The 17,670-nt window shown below is 42.7% G+C and overlaps 1 protein-coding gene across 2 annotated transcripts in view; it reads right to left on the reverse strand.

Annotated features, from left to right (window-relative positions):
• Positions 1 to 16,561, reverse strand: part of NUDCD3 (NudC domain containing 3) — an 81,533-nt gene extending 64,972 nt beyond the window's left edge. For both annotated transcript variants that reach the window (XM_080917132.1, XM_080917131.1), the window contains exons 1-2: positions 16,316 to 16,561; positions 10,259 to 10,578 (exon numbers count right to left, since the gene is read on the reverse strand). In XM_080917132.1, the coding sequence (XP_080773258.1) occupies positions 10,259 to 10,578; positions 16,316 to 16,507 (512 nt within the window). In that variant the 5' untranslated portion in view covers positions 16,508 to 16,561. The remainder of the gene's footprint in view (positions 1 to 10,258; positions 10,579 to 16,315) is intronic.
• Positions 16,562 to 17,670: the final 1,109 nt, after the last annotated feature.

Here is a 17,670-nt window from a genome sequence, read left to right on the forward strand (position 1 = left end):
AGGATTGTATCAAGGCAAAACTAGAGGAGCTCACACCCCAAAGCTCAAGCCAGAATTGCCCTATGAAGACAATGTAGTATAGTATATATTATGAAGAAATGTAAAAACCAGAGGAAAAACAAATAGTTGCTACTAGATGACAGCATTCACGAGATGTGTTAAAACTCCAAGGTTGATCCAGTTGTAAAGATGATTTTTAATGCCCATTACCATTCATTCAACTGTTTACCAAGCGCCAAGTTTGTGCCAGGTGCTAGAATCAGCAGTGGCTAGGTAGACAAAATGTTCTCTCTCCTTTAGTAGGAAAGTCGGGTGCCAATAGGGAAACAAAAGTTCATAGAGACATAGACACAGGAAAAGTGGTTATCAGCTGACTTCCTGCCTCAGTACTCTACCAAGAAAATAATTGGATTGGGCACAAGGGGTCCAAAGAAGAAGATATTAAAGCCAGCACATAAAGGGACAGGCATGTGGAGAGCTGCAAGTGTATCCATCTACCACCCACAAGACAGAAAACAGCCTACCTAGGTACACTCTGGGGCTACCACAAAGCAGACAGCATGGGACCCTCAGTGAGCACCTCAGGGAGAAGGGGCAACAACCACCACCAATGACTAGGATCTTATGTGCTCATGGAGATTCTAGAGAAAAACCAAAGAGAGCTAGTTAGCTCCAGCTAGTTAGACCACACTGCTACCGTAGATAGGGGTCACCTATGCTTCCAGGTTTGACTTGAACACAGCAGCTCAGAGGCTCATTCTCCTCACTAAAGCTCTCTTCCTACTCCCTCGACAGAAGTTTCTTCAGATCACCAAATCCAGGTTCACCAAGTGCCACCTATGTGCCAAGTACTAGGATTCCCTGCAAACAGGTAGACAAAGGCCCTTCCTAGGAGAGTCCTGAGACCTCTCATCTTCAAATTGCCTCAGTGACATCATTAAATACTTTAAATGCAATAGTCCTGCTCTTAACAAAACTCCAAATGCACGTCCACAGCTCATTTTGAAATGCCACCTTGATCTCTGGTCAGTCTCAATTCCTTAAGTCAATAAAGCCACAGTTCCCCTACCCCCATCTCCCACAGAAGCCTCCCTTCCTGTGCTTTAGTGATTGTCAGCTCAATCCTTTCAGTTGCCTGGCAACAAGCTTGACAGGGAGAAAAATACACTTACATTCAAAATTCTAAGTGCAAAAAAATACATATAATTTACTGCTAAAGACAGTCTTTATATAGTAATAAAATATAATTTACTACTAAACATAATAAATACTAAACAGTCTATATACCTACAAAAGCAAACAAAATTAAGTAAAAGACTATTAGAAGCCAAAAAGACAAGTCTCATTTCCAGTTTCTCTACTAGAAAAAAAAAAAAAAAAAAAAAAAAAAAACATTGAAATACCACACAAATCCTAAAGACACACCCTATTCTTATGCTGAAAGAAAAAATAAAGGTATCAACTCATCCTGTTCCAAAACATGAGCTGAAGGTATCCCTACAAAACTTTCAATCAAATTTCCACATAGAAAAATTAATTTGTATAAAGAAAAGTCTGGAGGAAATGATTAAATATGAATTCTACCAAGTGTTAAAATCCATGGTCAGGTAAATAGCTTGGCAATGGCAGACTAAAGAAATACATGGTTCAGTGTTTGTAAGTAACAGAAAACCATTTATGAAGACAAATCAAGACCTAAGGTAGGCTAAGGTAGGCTAAGGTAGGCCAGCAGTGAATGGTAGTTAAAGAGCAGGTAAGAGCAGCACAGACCAGAGTCTCAGCCACTCCTAGAAGCTGGAAAGGGATCAGGTTCCCTCATGCAAGCTAGCAGTGAAAGAGCAAAATGGGTAGACTCTCTCAGGGGCCAATTTAGCAACATCCATCAAAATTAAAAAACCTTCTGACCCAGTAATTCTTGTTCTGGGAATTAATCCAACTGATGCACGTACACATGTACCAAGAAACACAAACAAGCATATTCGCTGCAGCATCCATTGTGACACCAGCATACTGTAAACAGCTTAAATACACCCGCCCTAGGGACAGACCCATTAGATAATGACTCTAAGATCCATAGGGTATAATATATAATACTCTTTAACAGTCAAGAAAAACCCTGGCTACGTGTCAGTCATGGGAAAGCTTCTGAAAATCCATAAGACATACAAACCACACCCAGACCTATCAGACAGACCTCTAGTGAAGGGTCCAGCAACTTCCGTTCTCATCCCCAATGAGGGTAAGTTCAACAGTAGTGAAGAACCTTGGGGCCAACCATTCAAGGGAAAGAAAAGCCCAGATGCCACTCCTCATGGGCAACATGAGCACAAGCTACTTCTCTCAACTGCAAAATAGGAGAGCAACAGTCCTACCCTGTATAATTTTAAGGACTATAAAAACTCACATGTGTGCTAAGGAGAGGGTGCCTGGCAACAGAAAGCCAGCCGTTTATCAAGCCTGAGTGATCACAGCACATTTAGGGGACGTGGCAAAGTCAACAGTCACAGATGTGCTGTGTATACACATGTACTGTGTATTGTAGGCAAAGTATATGCACACATGAATAACTTTTACAAAAGACAGCTATGGACAAACTGTCTCCAGGAAAAACAATTTATTTCCATTACATAGCCTTGTAACTTTAAAAATGTTACCCTTAATCCAACTGTGACTTACAAGAAATAGGACAGAGGACAGGCTGAACCAGCTCACAGTTAACAATCAGTAAAATTCACAGTGGCAAGCCCAACAAACAGCCTGGTTTTCTCTCTGTCTCTGTCTGTCTGTCTCTCTCTCTCTCTCTGTATGTCTCTCTCTCTCTCTCTCTCTCTCTCTCTCTCTCTCTCTCTCTCTCTCTCTCTCTCTCTCTCTCTCTCTCTCTCCAGGGGGTGGAAATTGTCAATTATGAGCCATTGGTTTGCAGGGTTATTTACAGTCAGATTCAAACAAACCATACAACAACACAAGGAAACAAAGTTTAAATACTTGCTGAAAACATTAAGATGAAATATTGTGACACACATTGCTTCAAAATAACAGAAGACAAGCAGAAGATCAGACAGTGAGGGAGTCCTGTACTCTTATGCCCACTGTGACTTCTACTTCAAATTCTAACAAACGATTTATCGCTTTATGAAAAAATTGTGTGTGTGTATGTGTATGTGAATGTGTGTGTCTTTAGTACAAAAAGTTAACATGAATAATTATGGAACAACTGAAATACAAGTTGGTTGTTATAGCATTTCTAGACAGGGGCACAGGTAGCCAGGACTAGCCTTGAGCTCTTAAGTGACTGAACTCCTGGTCCTCCTACCTCTTCCCCCCACTCCCCAGAGCTTGGATTTGGTGCATGTGCTACTGCACCTGATTTATGTAGTGCTGAGGATTGAACCCAGAGCCTTGTCATGCTAGGCAACCACTCACCAACTGAGTTACATCTCTATCCTAATACCTAATATCCTAATACCTCAGCTTTAAAAACATCATTCAGATAGTCTAGTAATGGTTGCTTCTTCTTCACAAAGCAAAGCAAATGAATTCCTGTTCAGCCCAGTGAAATAGCCACTCCCATCCAACCCTTCCTTCTATCTGTAGAATTTTAGGCAAAGCCCTTGACAATGGTAGAAAAAATTATTTTTCATCTGAGAAAAGGAAGCAGATCAGTGATTATCACTATTTTCAAGAACATACTTTTTCAGGTTACTGCACCATGCTTCTACCTCCACCCCAGACCCTCTGTAATTCTGACAAACCAGAACAGCAGGTTAATTTCTAAGACAGCTTCAATATCAAAAAAAAAAAAAAAAAAAAAAAAAAAAAAAACCCACAAACTATTTCCTAAAAACAAAGCCTGCTAAGTCTCACTGTGATTTTAAAAAAAAAAAAATCAAATAAATTGCCAAATTTAAAAAAACAAACAAAAAACAGAAAGTAACAACCCCAGTACTGGGAAAGCTGGGCAAGGGGTTTAGGCCAATGAGGCCACACAGCAGGTCCTAGCTCAAGAGTAAATCAGCAGGTACCTTCTAGAAATGAAAAGTCTGCCTAGCTGTGATTTAATCAGGCCCTCATATGACTGATGTCAGAGCTTCCTTTATAAAGCAGCAATTTCAAGGTGAGTTTGTCTTCAAGAGGAAACTCAGGACAGCTCCACAGAGTGCAGAATCTACTACGCCCCTCTACTCCTAGTGTTCCACTTGCTCTCTAGATTTCTACCTGGTCCCTCTGAGCACATGCTATGCAGCACCCACCCTTGTCCTAGGACAGGAGTCACTTCAGGCATATTATACCCAGTGTTCAGGAAGAACTCAAAGTGCAAAAAGGAATGCTGTTAATTTTCCATCTAATTATGTTCAACATAATAGAAATGTTATAAAAGTTTACAAATATACATATTTAAGTATATAAATGTTTATATACATAGGGAAGACTACAGAAAATATCCCAAAAATTTAGTGAGGAGTAGTAAGATTTCCTTCTTTTACATACATACTTATCTGTTTTCCAAATGCAGGTTTCTCTTTTTTAGGACAAACACAGTAGTAATAGCTAGAGACTGACTGAGTGACACCCTATCGGGAACCATGCTAAACGGGTCTTCAGTTTTTACTTTCTTCAACCCTCACAAGAACCTTCATGGAGGGACTTCTGGCTATACCACAATGACTTTACCAAGGGACTGCCTATGATGGACAACTGAGAAGGACATAATCCAGCAATGGACCAGATTTCCCAGGTAGTGTGATTGCACCCAGAAAGCCTCTGACACAGGCCTTGCTCTGACAGCTTGCCTAGGGAGCATCAATGGTACACATGCCACCAGAGGTGTCGTCAGTGCTTCAGAATCAATGTCAGAGTTCTCCTGGAACTTCTATGTTGAAGCCCTACTCCTCAAGGTGAGGCTAACTACAGCTGGATCTCTGGGAGATGATCAGATCATGAGGGTTGCACAGTAGCTAAGAAGGCTTAATAGACTTATAAGCAAGAAGCCAAGAAGCCTATCGACGTGACAATTCAGAAAGAAGACAAATCAACCAGCTACAGCGCACATGGCTATACCACTAGGAGGTTATTAAAAAAAAAGCAAGATCAGGAGGAATTCAAACCACACTAAATAGTGAGTGTGAGGCCAGTCTGAAGCCAGACCATTTTCAAAGAAAAAAGAAAAAGAGGGCGGGAAGACGACAACAATAAGAAGCCTGGCACCAGAGCCTAGTGGAGCACTTCTGTAGCACATCCCAGCACTGCACAAGGCATGTACTATGCTGTCAGGAAGCCTTTTCCAAATGTTGCAATTTTCTTCCTGGGTAATGCCTGGGTCCCTGTAACACCAAAACTATGAAAGCATACTAATACTAATGGCTTCCTTTAGCACCATATTCAAGTATGCGAAGCAGCTCATAAATCATGCAGCATGAAGCCCTCTCCTCACACTGCCCCACTCTACTTACCGACACAGGCAGGAGAAATCAACACAACAGCATAGGATCACTCATCCAAGGGATAAAAAGGCACTTGGTCCTAGCACTCAGGGTAACTATTTCCATGTGATTGCTTCATTGTGGGTTTTGGGGTGGGAATGATCTTGGTTTTGTCTACCTGGTTATGGTTTTTCTCTTTTGTCTTTGTCTTTTTGGAGATGAGATTTCAAACTATGGAGCCCAAACCAGCTCCCGATTCACCATGACTGGGTGATAATTGACATTCTTATTACGACCTTTCCCCGATTCCTTCCTTCAGAAAGGGTTTTACTCATGATCTATATAAGAAAAGCAGAACTGCCACATATCAAGAGCCTTTAACCTGCATTCCCAGACCCAGCCATAGCTTTTCCCTGCCTGCAGCAGCACCTGCAGGTGGAGAGCCTGAACTGCAGGTGCTCTGACAGCTCCATGTGAGTGCTGGGTGGAGGAGGGGGAAACATGGCAGGCAACAGAAAGAGCTCATGGCCTGCAGGAGAAGGTGAAAGCTGTATGTGCCTCCTTTCCACAGTACTAGTCATGTTCACAGGTACGGCCACTGACCAACTACAACACAGACACTGAGACAAAACACAAAAACACAATTATCTACTATGGACACCTCCCAAACCTATAAAACTGTGGTGTACTTCAGTCTTGCACAACCAGGAAATATTTTGTACCCAAATAAGTAAAAATTAAGTAGGTGTTTCAAGCACCCTGGTACTGCTGTTCCTTTTGTTTCTTCTTTTCCTCATCTCCTAAGTAGACTTTTACTGTGTTGCCCCGTCTGACTGGTCTTAAACTTACAAGCTCAAGCAATTTTCCACCACAGGCTCAGATGGGAGGGGGACTCTGACAGCAGGCCAAAACAATGAGACCTAGATAGTAACAGGGTGACAGCAATATCCTTCAAATATACCCCTTAGTAGCCTCAAAAATACTGTGCCTGTAGCTTTGTGTAAAAACTCTACATGATTACACATGGGTAAAATGTATGCTGCAGCCAGCCATGAGGGTACACACCTAAGATTCCAGCATTGGGAAGGTGGAGGCAGGACAATCACACAAAGTTAAAAATAACTAGGGTTCCACAGCAAACCCTGTCTCCAAAGCAAAAGCAAAATAACAAAATTGTTAAAATAATTCCTAAAAAAGAAATTTGCCCAGAAAATAAATCAGCTAGGTAGGGCACTTGTGACTAAACTGATGACTTGAGATCAGTCCCAGCACCCACACAGTGTAAGGAAAGCGCGCTCACCTGCATGTGCGCGCACACACACACAAACACGCAAATAAATATAATTTTTTAAAGCTATCACCATAAAACTTGAAGGTAGAACCTGGCAATGATGCCGGGCCTGAGGCCAGGAACAGAGAAGCACAGTGCAGACTGGCTAACAGTGTCTCGTCATGGCTGTGAGGATTACAAAGCTGTTTGAGAAGAGTCATAACCATACAAAAGAGTTCACTGCACTGTTGGCCAAATTATGTTCCAAAGATACAAAATGATTGCTTCTCAGTGTTTTGGTTGTGATGAAGTGTAAAACACATACAAAAACATGAACTTTAATAGCCCAGCACATAGTGGTACACACCTTTAATCCCAGCAAGGAGAGGCAAAGGCAGACAGATCTTTGTAATTGAGACCAGCCTGGTCTACATAGCAAGTTCCAATTCAGCCAGGACTACACAATGAGAACCTGCATCAAAAGTCAAACAAAACCAGAAACAAAACTCCAAAAAACATTATACAACAAACAACTTGTAATAAACATGGATGTGCAAAGTATAAATACATTATTATCTTGTCTTTCTTTACTCCAGCACTTATGCCAGATTTGTTAAGCATGTCAGGGACTTTACTGGAGAGAAGCATCTGTCAATGCTGTATAGAACCAGCAGCAAATAATTCTCTAACAAAGACCATCAGAAACATCAGTCAAACATGAGGGTGCAGCAAGAAAGCAGAATCAAAGCCAGGCATGGTAGAACACACCTGTAATACCACACTTGAGAGGTAGAAGAATCTGGAGTTCAAGGTCATCCTGGGCTATAAGATCTGTCTAAAAACCAAAGGAGGAAAAAAAGGAAAAAAAGAAAAGAAATCAGTGTTCAAAGTCTTGGGTCCTAGATGACTGACTTTGAAGAGTACTCAAAAGAAGGGGCTTGGGTATAGTCACCTTAAGATTCTTCTTCAATTACTCAACTGACAAAATGATACACCTTCACATCTACCATGGCGAGCTAATTGGTGGAGGAACTCTGGGATAAAGCTCCAAGTGGAACAAAGAAAAGAACAGCATTTAACATTCCCTTTTCAGATGCACAGAAACTGTACCTCAGTTGCAGCTATAGACTAACGAACCTTCAACTCGTAATTGATGCCTGGTCAAACTACTGAGAGGTGAGATGCTGCGGAAGCACCGAAAGGACAGCGGAAGTCTAACCTGAACAGCAAGTAAAAAAGCACATGCAAATCCTCACTCTATACTAGCTGCTACAGTAGCACTGTGACTGGTACCATAAGCCACAATGCAACTCACTGGTTTAAGAATTTAGAGTCCATACAATAAGGTAGCTATTCTAGTCCACTACTCAAATCAAAAACAAATTTCCTTTACTATATATATATATATATATTTTTTTTAGAAAATGTATTTTTAAAAAAGTAAAATAAAATTCTTCATTTGGGTTTTTTTGTAAGGTAAATATAAAAATGAGAGGTTGTGGGGATGTCTCAGTCAGTAAAGTGCTTGCCTTTAAAATGCAACCTAAGCTAGGACACTTTGATCCCACTCATTGGGAGGCAGAGGCAGGTAATGTCTGTCAATTTGAGGCCATCCTGGTCTACAGAGTGAATTCCATGTCAGCCAGAGATATACAGTAAGAAGACCCCTATTCTTTAAAAAATAAATAAATAAAAAGTGGAAAGATCTAAATTTAACCTCCAAAACCCAAGTCAAAACAAAGCAGAACAGGCAGGTACAGTGGAGGTTAATAATCCTAGTCCAGAAGAGGCAGACAAAGGGGACTTCAAAGTCACTGTCCATTTAGCCTGGCAAGCTTGTGGAAGTTCCAGGGTAATGAGAATATATCAGAATAAAAAAGGCACCTGAAGAACAACATCCAAGGCTGTCTTCTGACTGCCACATGCACTCATACACACAAAGATAGCTAAAATACTCCTTACTGCATGGCTCTGTTATTCACCATTAACAATGCATTGCTCCTCTAGGGTTTTCAAGTTTGGCGTTCAACAGTAAGGTACATACCGTTACTCTCACTAACGCTAATCATGCCATGAAACATCTGTATCTGTCAAGAGTTAAGAGAAAAAGAACTAGCAACAAATACTGAAAAGATCTCTAAAGACTGGCGAGAGACAGCTTGGTGGTCTGACAACCTGAGTTCAATCCCTGCAGCCCAGATGATAAGAAGTCAGAACCAGCATTCTAACTTACCCTTTGGCCTCCACACATGCAGCCTGGCACAAGTCCACCCATACATACACTAAGAAAATAAATAAACAGAGCAGGCATGGTTGTGTGTACCTTTAGTCCAAGCACTGGGAAAGCAAAGGCTAGCCTGGTCTACATAGAGAGATCGAAGACCTCTCTAGATATGTAGAGAGACCCTGTTTCAAACAGATGGAAGGATGAATGGACAGACAGATGAATAAATAATACTATGATGAATATGTAAGTCAGTCCAAAATCCATAGGCCATTGTAAACTCTCCAAAACTGAGTGCAGATCCCATTCACAGACTTTCTTCTACCTTGGAGAAGTTGAAACTGATTGATCAGGTCCACTCATGTAGAACAGCCTCTCCTGCTTAAAGTCAACTACTACAGACCCTACGCATAGCTACATACTCTTTCATAGCAATACTGGACAAGTATTTGTGTGACTAGAAGCAACAGTCTTGTCTACATGACAGAAAAAACTCTTACAATATCCCCCTTGGCAATCTTCAAGATCACTTTATAAACAGACAGGCAAATCAGGTCTTGTTACACTTTTGTTTTTGAGAAAGGTCCCACTCTGTAGCCCAGGCTGGCCTCTTACTTTTATATAGACTAGGCTGGCCTCAAGTTTAAGTGATCTTCCTGACTCTGCCTCTAAGTGTTGTGATTATAGGTACATGCACATGGAAAAACTTTTCTCAATACCTGAAATCTCCAGGATTGAGAAGGAAAAAAACAACTAGCCCTACCCAGGTGGATCTGAGTTCGGGGCCAGTCTGGTCTAAAAAGCGAATTCCAGAATAGCCAGGGCTACACAGAGAAACCCTGTCTTGAGATAGATAGATAGATAGATAGATAGATAGATAGATAGATAGATAGATAGATAGATAGATATAGATAGACAGACAGACAGACAGACAGGCAGGCAGGCAGGCAGGCAGACAGACAGACAGGTAAATAAATACAAAATAAAGAAAACCTCTGCAGTAATGGAATCCAAAGCTGAGTTCCTGAAGCACCTGGTTCACTAATGTGTTTGTATGCGGCTTAAGAATAGGAGACTAAGACACAGGCAAAAACAAAGGAATGTGAAGGCCATATGGAAATATGGGAAGATGGCTGTCTGCAAGCCACTGATAGAAGCCTTCAATCAAACAACCCAGACAATACATTAATCTGGGGTTTCCAGTCTCCAGAACTATTAGAAAATTTCTGTAGTTAACACTGCCCACCAAAACAGAACTGATATTTTACACACCACACAAAACAAAGACCACACATAGGCAAACACAGTAGAGTAAGGAGGACACTGCAAAGGAGATGCTCCTACCTGGGGAGCACAGGAGGGTCCTTGGGGCCTTCAGCAGCACTAACTATTCCTGGAGCTTCTGCCTCCTCCGAGCCATGGGTCACTTTCTGCTCCGGGCCCTTTGGGCCTGGGGGCTCTTCCTTTTCTACTTCCCGAGGCCCACTCGGTTCTGCAGCAGCACCAATCTCTACCTCCTGCACTGGGACTGGCACAGCTTCCTTCTCAGCTATAGCAGCTGCCATGGCCTTGGCCTCTTCCTCCTTTTTTCTGATTTTCTCTTCCAGTTCCTTCTTCCTTTTCTCATCATCCTGGCGGGCCATGTGATCAAATGTTTTAAAGACCTAAAAATGAAACATAATCCAACAATAAGTTCATCTGCACCCTATCAGACCACACCACCACAGAAATATAACAAAATCTTCTAAGTACAAAATTAAATAACAGTAAACCAAAGCAAAATGGAGACACTCTATAACTTCACCAAAGCTGGTAGGAATTGTTCTTCCTCAGGAAGGTTCCAAAATGAACAAACTCAAAATAAGTCAAATCTAACTATGTACAAACCTAGAGGATGCAAAACTTGACAGCTTTAGTTGTCATTACTTTTTGGGGACGGGGTAGGGATAGGGGGTTGGGGAGGATTGTAGCCTTGAACTCAACAATCTGCCTGTCTCTGCCTCCTCAGTGCTAAGATTAAAGGCAGACACCACAGTTGTCATTACTTTTGCCAACCTTGCTGGCAATGTGAAGAACACACTCAGGGTATGGATTCTTGAAGGTGCCAGCAATTCAGGTTTAAAAAGTGAAAGATGAAAACCCACAAGATGCACTCGGGCTTACCATACTCTTGCCACCACTCTCCCAACTGACAGCTGAGGAGGTGGAAGTACTAGACTCCATAAACACCCACTCTGGGCTTACAGTGTGCAAGGAATAAAAACTCCAAAAAGCAAAAGGATACAAAAAACAAAAAAAAAAAAAAACTCCAAAAAGCAGAAAGATACAAAAGGTGATCATGAAGATTGCCAAGGTGGATATTGTGAGAGTCAGTTTTTTCTGTCATGTAGACAAGACTGTTGCTTCTAGTCACTATGCTACATGGTATTACCTGGGACTTCTAACACAGGATTCCAAGGCTGGGATCTGATCATCCTCCTTTGGTATGTAGACACACCCTTAACTTTTTCTCAGACAGTTTCATCCATGAAGGTCATAGGACTATACATACAGCTAAAGGGCTGGGGTTGTAGGTCAGCTTGGTTAGTCATGACAAGGCAGTGGGTTCTATCTTCAGCACTACACGACAGACTCACATTGATAGACCTCTACAGGAGGGGCATCATGGAATCCAGATGCCCTGTCAGACTGTGGTGAGAACATTTCTAGAGAAAGAAATCTACAGAGGAAGTGGCTCTCAACTGGTCCTTAAAGAAGGAATGTATCTTCCATAAGAACCAGAGGAGAACCACCAGAGCTCCAAGAGCACTATCACCAAGAAAGAACAAAACACCGTGCACTAGGCAGAGGTAGTAAAAGCTGAGAAAGTAACTTGGGACCCAACTCCAAAGGGCTGGGACACTGGGATTTCACTAACGTGTCTGAGCACTACTTGTAAGACCAAAGACAGTGCTAACTATGCTGTGTACTTCTACAGTCTCAAAACTCACAACAACCCTGTGAAGAAGACCACCAACATCCTACAATGAAGAAAAACTGGAGTCAGAGAGGTTAAGTAACCTATCATGCATGGTCTGGCAGTAAAAGGAAACTGCAAAAAATTACACAACAAACAGTAAAAGTCAATCTAGCCAAAATGGATAGATGGGTGGATGGATGGATGGATGGATGAATGGATGGATGAATGGATGGATGGATAGATGGGAAGAAAGAAAGAAAAAAAGGAAGGAAGGAAGGAATCCTAAAAGATGTAAAACTGGAGACAAAGGCCAGGTATGGTAGCACATACCTTTAATCCAGCACCCAGGAGGCAGAGGCAGATGGATCTCTGAGAGTTCCAGGCTAGTCTAGTATAAATAGTGATTGAACAGTGAGTTCCAGCCCAGTGAGGTACATAGTCAGACCCTGTTACAAAAAAGACAAAAAGAAACACCTACAGATAAGCTCAGAACCATTTCTAATCTGCTGGTGACCTGAAGGTTTGACTAGCTTCTCTCCAGCATCCATGCTAAGTGTCTAAGTCCTTTGTGCTCAAAAGCACTCTATCACTAACACCTCAAATCTTCAACTTAAGTACAAGAAGTCAGGCAGTAAGGACTCTCTAGTAACCTCAGGCTGCTCCAAACCAAGGCTTGACAGTCCTCAGCTTTTATGCTACTGTATGCTGAGCCCCTTCCACCTGGCCATCTACATCACCTGGTTCTCACGACACTTCAGAGCCCCAGCTGCCATAAGCTCATAGTACTCACCCTGGAGTCAGAGTCCTTGTTGGAATAGATGTCCATGGCCTTCAATAAGCCATCTCAGAGGACAAGATGTGAACTGACTTCTCTAAGATTTCCCAACAAGTTACAAGAGAGCACAGGTGGCTCCTGACCCTTGTAAGGAAGACTTTCACTAAGCAGTGTTTCTCAGGCTGTCTGCAGGCACCATCACTGTCCTAAACTGACTAAACTACTTTTGTTCTTCACATTTTCTAATAACAATGAGCAGAACAAAATTTCCACAAGCTTCATTCATTCTCTAAGACCTGAGAAGGGAAACAGTGAGACGGCCTCCACCAGCACACTGTTCTTGTTTACCTTCTACTGCTGTGTAAAAACCACTGTGATCAAAACAACCTGGGGAAAAAAGGGTTTACTCAGCTTAGGTCACAGTCTGTCATCAAGGGCAGAGGCGGGGACTTGAAGCAAGAACTAAAGCAGAGACTGTGGGAAATGACACCTAACTCACTCAGCCTGCTTTCTTACACCCAAAACAACATGTCCAGGGATGCACTGCCCACCGTGAACCCTCCCACAGACTCGCCTACAGATCGATCTGAAGAAGGGAATTCCTCAATTGAGATTACTTCTTTGTACCTGTCTTGATTTGTATTAAGTTGACAAAAACAAACAAAACAGCACAAACACTAGCAGGAAGCTCCCAAGCTCCACAGAAACACACTCAAACCATTTCTGCCTATTCACAGAGACCCTGGGTATCACACTTTGAGAGAGGAAGTCACAGGAAGAACTCTTAGGATCACTGAATCAAAACAGAAAAAGAAGCAAGTAGAAAGGACAACATAACCCTTACCAATACTAAACCTATTCTGTAAATTTAAAAAAAAAAAAAAAAAAAAGGCAGATCCTCAGGGACTTACTATCTAACTATGAACTACCCAATGAAAATATTCAAGTGTGTGTGTGTGTGTGTGTGTGTGTGTGTGTGTGTGTGTAAAAGTTTCTTGGCTGGCACACTCCTTTAATCCCAGCACTCAGAAAGCAGAGGCAGACTGACCTCTTTGAATTATGAGGCCAGCCTGATCTACATAGTGGGTTCCAATCCAATCAAGGCTGCATGGTGAGACCCTTTCTCAAAAAAAAAAAAAAAAAAAAAAATCCAAAAACCCACAACAATTTATATGCCTCTGCTTCCCAGGGCCCAAATCAGTTTATAGTGGGCACTCAATAAATATTTGTTTGAAAAAAGAAACTGAGCCAGGTGGTAGTGGCATATGCCTCTAATGCCAGCATGAGGGGAGGGAAGTCTGCAGAGGTAGGCAGATCTCTATGAGTTTGAGGCTAGCCTGGCCTACAAAAGCAAGTTTCAGAACAGCCAATGCAACGCAGAGAAACCCTGTCTTCAAAGACCCACCTTTAAAAATAATAATAATAAACTGAGAAGATAAAAACGGGTCAAGATTGATGGTTGAAAAACAACTTGGAGTGGAGAAAGAAGACGAGGGCAAACAACTCTTAAACTTGTACTTGAGATTGCACCCTTGGCTTCAGTAGAACCCAATGCCCTTTACTGTAACTGTAACTGTTCCCCAGCTGTCCTATACTCTGTGCTCTTCTTCTTCAGACTTCTTCACCAGTCCCTCCATCTCCTACAAGATTCAGTTCCACCATCCCAACAGCTGAGAGGTCAGAACTTGTCTGTGATCTCAAATTCAACTTGTCAAAAACTTTCCTGCCCCCTCCCCAATCCAAGTGACAATGCAGTTAATGAACCTCACTGTTCTAGTCACTCAGGTTTGGAACCTTGGAATATTTGGTTCACCTTGCCCCTTCCACAGCTCCCTCCCTCCCATAGCATGGGCACCACACTGTAATCCCTTAACCTGTCAGAAGTAGCTGTTTTACAAAGTTACAAGATAAGTGCATTTCCTCTATCAGTTCATCAGGCTCACAAGAACCAACCTCTCAAACTGTGTTAAAGCTAAAATAAGATGTTATATACTAGAAAGTTAGATAGCAGCCAGCCACAGGGATATACTCTTTCCTCCTCCAAACCTTTCAACAATCAAAACAAAAGTTCTGATTCCTACCATGGAGCACTCACATGACAGGGCAGAAAGATTTGTTATCAGAAAATTGAAGTCCTGAGTTGCAGCTATGAGGAAACGGAGTGAAGTTCTTGTTCTGTCATCTAACCTTGTGGAACTGATACCTCACAATCAGAGAGCATGAAGATCAGGTGGCAAGACTTCATTATAAAGTACCGGAAGGTTCCATTTCAGCCACCTCTCACACTCTCAATTCCTCAAATGACACTTGGGCCTCTGATAAGGATGAGCTACTACAGGAACTCATCAGTTTCCATTCTGAAACTGAAACTCAGCAAACCATCCCACCGATCACCTGATGGCCATTATGTCCATAGTTACTAGAACATTCTAAGCTTTGGTTTCTTCCATTGAGAGGAACTGAGGAAAGTAAAACCTGATAAGCCCACAGACTTAAAACTGGGCAGACTTAAACTGTGATGCATGTCTTTAATCACAAGCAGATCTCTAAATTCGAGGCCAGAGTGAGTTCCAGGACCATCAAGGAGACACAGGAAAGCCCTGTCTGGGGCTTGTGGGAGATGACAAACAACCCGAATCACTTTATAGGCACTAACAAATCAGATTAGCACTCCCCTCAAAACTTACTTTTAATCTCATTAAAAGTCTCCTAAAAACAGTCTCAATTTCATAACTACCATTTCTATCACTCCCTTTAAAGAGCTCTACCACACAGGGAACTGGCAGAGTTCCCTATTACCTTCTGTGCTTTATTCTCTGAACCGCATCAAGCGTAGACAGACCATTATTTAAATATCTATATCATCTGAGTCTATATTGCCGCTGAGAGTGCTACATATATTCATTAAATGTTTCCTTATTACTAACTCAGCAATATCAACACTGGAGAGACAGGATGGAAGACCATAAATTTGAAGACATCCTGATCTTCCTGATCTTCCTAAGTCAACCAGGACTACAGAGCAAGACCCTGTCTCAAAACAAAACAACTTTTAAAAAGGTTTCCAAACAACTTCAGTCAGCAATTAGTAACACTTCAAAAACAACAAATTTAACCTGGGACGTACATATTTTAATCTAAATGTAAATTTTGTAATCTTTTCAATGTCCTCAGACCTAGTAAGTCACTGGCAAGAAGCCACACCCACCAATCAATACATACCAGTCATTCTTGCCACCTCCTGAGCCCGGGAATTCTGAAATCTTCAAGTTTCTCTCCCGCTGTGAAAATCCTCCCCTCCTGCCTGAACAGTTTGAACATAACCTAGCAAGCCCCTTGCATTGTTCTGGGGATGCCTACAGGGCGCCCAGAGGCCCTCAAGATCAGGCTGGTAGCTTCCAACACTTAAGAATGTCCCGCACAAGCCCAACCTGTGCCCAAAGCAACACATTCCTGACCACGGATCCGTGCTTCAGATTACGCCTGGTCATTTACACAAAATCACCTTTGGAGCCCCAGAGAGAACCACAAAACCTGAAAGGTGGGATGAGGAGTGGCGCTGTTCCTGGGCTTAGGACGCGAGCCGGGGACACCTCTGGCGCCGGGGGGTGGAACTGGAGTAAGGACCTGCTGGATCCCAACGGCCCGCCGCCGCTCCCCACCTCACCTGCAACACCAGGGCCTGTGCGGCCCCGGGCGGGAAGCCCATGCGATCCGAAGGGTGGCGTAGCAGGCGGTAGAAGTCCGTCTTGCGGTAGAGAAAGCCGAAGAGCACGCGCAGAAAGTCCTGGACATTGCCCACGTGCTGCAGGATGCCCAGCAGGGCCTGGTCATAAAGCTCAGCAGCCCCGGGCTCCATGGCTCAGCTGCCCGAGGGACGCGAACACAGTGGGCACCGCCTCACACCGGCTGATTGGCCACTTCCGGCGTGCGCGCCTAACGGCTTCCCCGGACAGCGAAGACTCAGAACTTCTGGTCCGCGCTTGTTACTACCGACGGTAACCGATTGTCCTCCTTGCTGCCCTGCTCTATCTCATCCGCCGCGACACTTGCCTAAAGGAGATTGGTATGCACTCAGTGTGGTTCCTACAAGCAAGAATAACCATAATCGCGGTGCGGAGAGCGTTTGCCAACCATGTTTGAAGAGGGCGGAAGCATTGTGGTGACGGCCATTTGACGTGATCCCTGGAGGTGTCACGTGATCTGAAGCCTTTCTTCTTTCTGGATTGAATACCTGCCTAGGTATCTGAGGCGCCTTCTTATAAACTAGGGTTACCACATTTTGTTTGTGAGCCAAGGAACGGAAAAGGAATGTTGTAGGGCTTTATAGAATTCTTATTAATAACAGAGCTATGAGTGAAACTCTGAAGGTTGCATCAGCTTTCAGGGTGACTTAAAAAGACAAGAAAAGTGTGAAAAGGTCAATGAAGGGAAAAAGTAACTATGATACTATAAATATATGTGTGTGTTTATCTGCATGTATAGTATGTGTGTATACACGTGCCGTTAGTAATAAGTGCCTGCCATAGTAGCATAAAGTTGATTCAAAGATCATTTTGAGGTTCTGCATATAGACATCTTAAAATGCTTGTGTAAGATTTGATACACAATCAATCTGTGGTTTATACCTGTAATCCTGGCATCCAAATCTATGCCAACCTGGGCTACAGAGTCAAACCTTATCTCAAAAATAAGTAAATAAATAAATGAATCTATAGATAAATAATGACTAGGGACATATGCTAGGTCATGAACCCCAGACAAATGGCTGAGGTGCCTAATGAGCTATGGCTACTCATGCCAGACAGCTTTCTCTGCTGATCTCCTGCCTCTGCCTTCTAAGGCTGGAATTGTAGCAAACCACACCCATTGCTCTTTTACTTAGCTTCTGGGGATCCGAGTTCTAGCCCTCACTCCCACGTTCGTGGCAAGTGCTTTAGTCACTGAGTCATCTTCCCAGCCACTTTGAATAATGCTTTACTGTCTAAAACAAGGAAATCTGTCATAGTGGGGCACACCTGG

The sequence above is a fragment of the Micromys minutus genome (genome assembly GCF_963924665.1).
Source record: "Micromys minutus genome assembly, chromosome: 1".
NCBI classification, from domain to species: domain Eukaryota; kingdom Metazoa; phylum Chordata; class Mammalia; order Rodentia; family Muridae; genus Micromys; species Micromys minutus.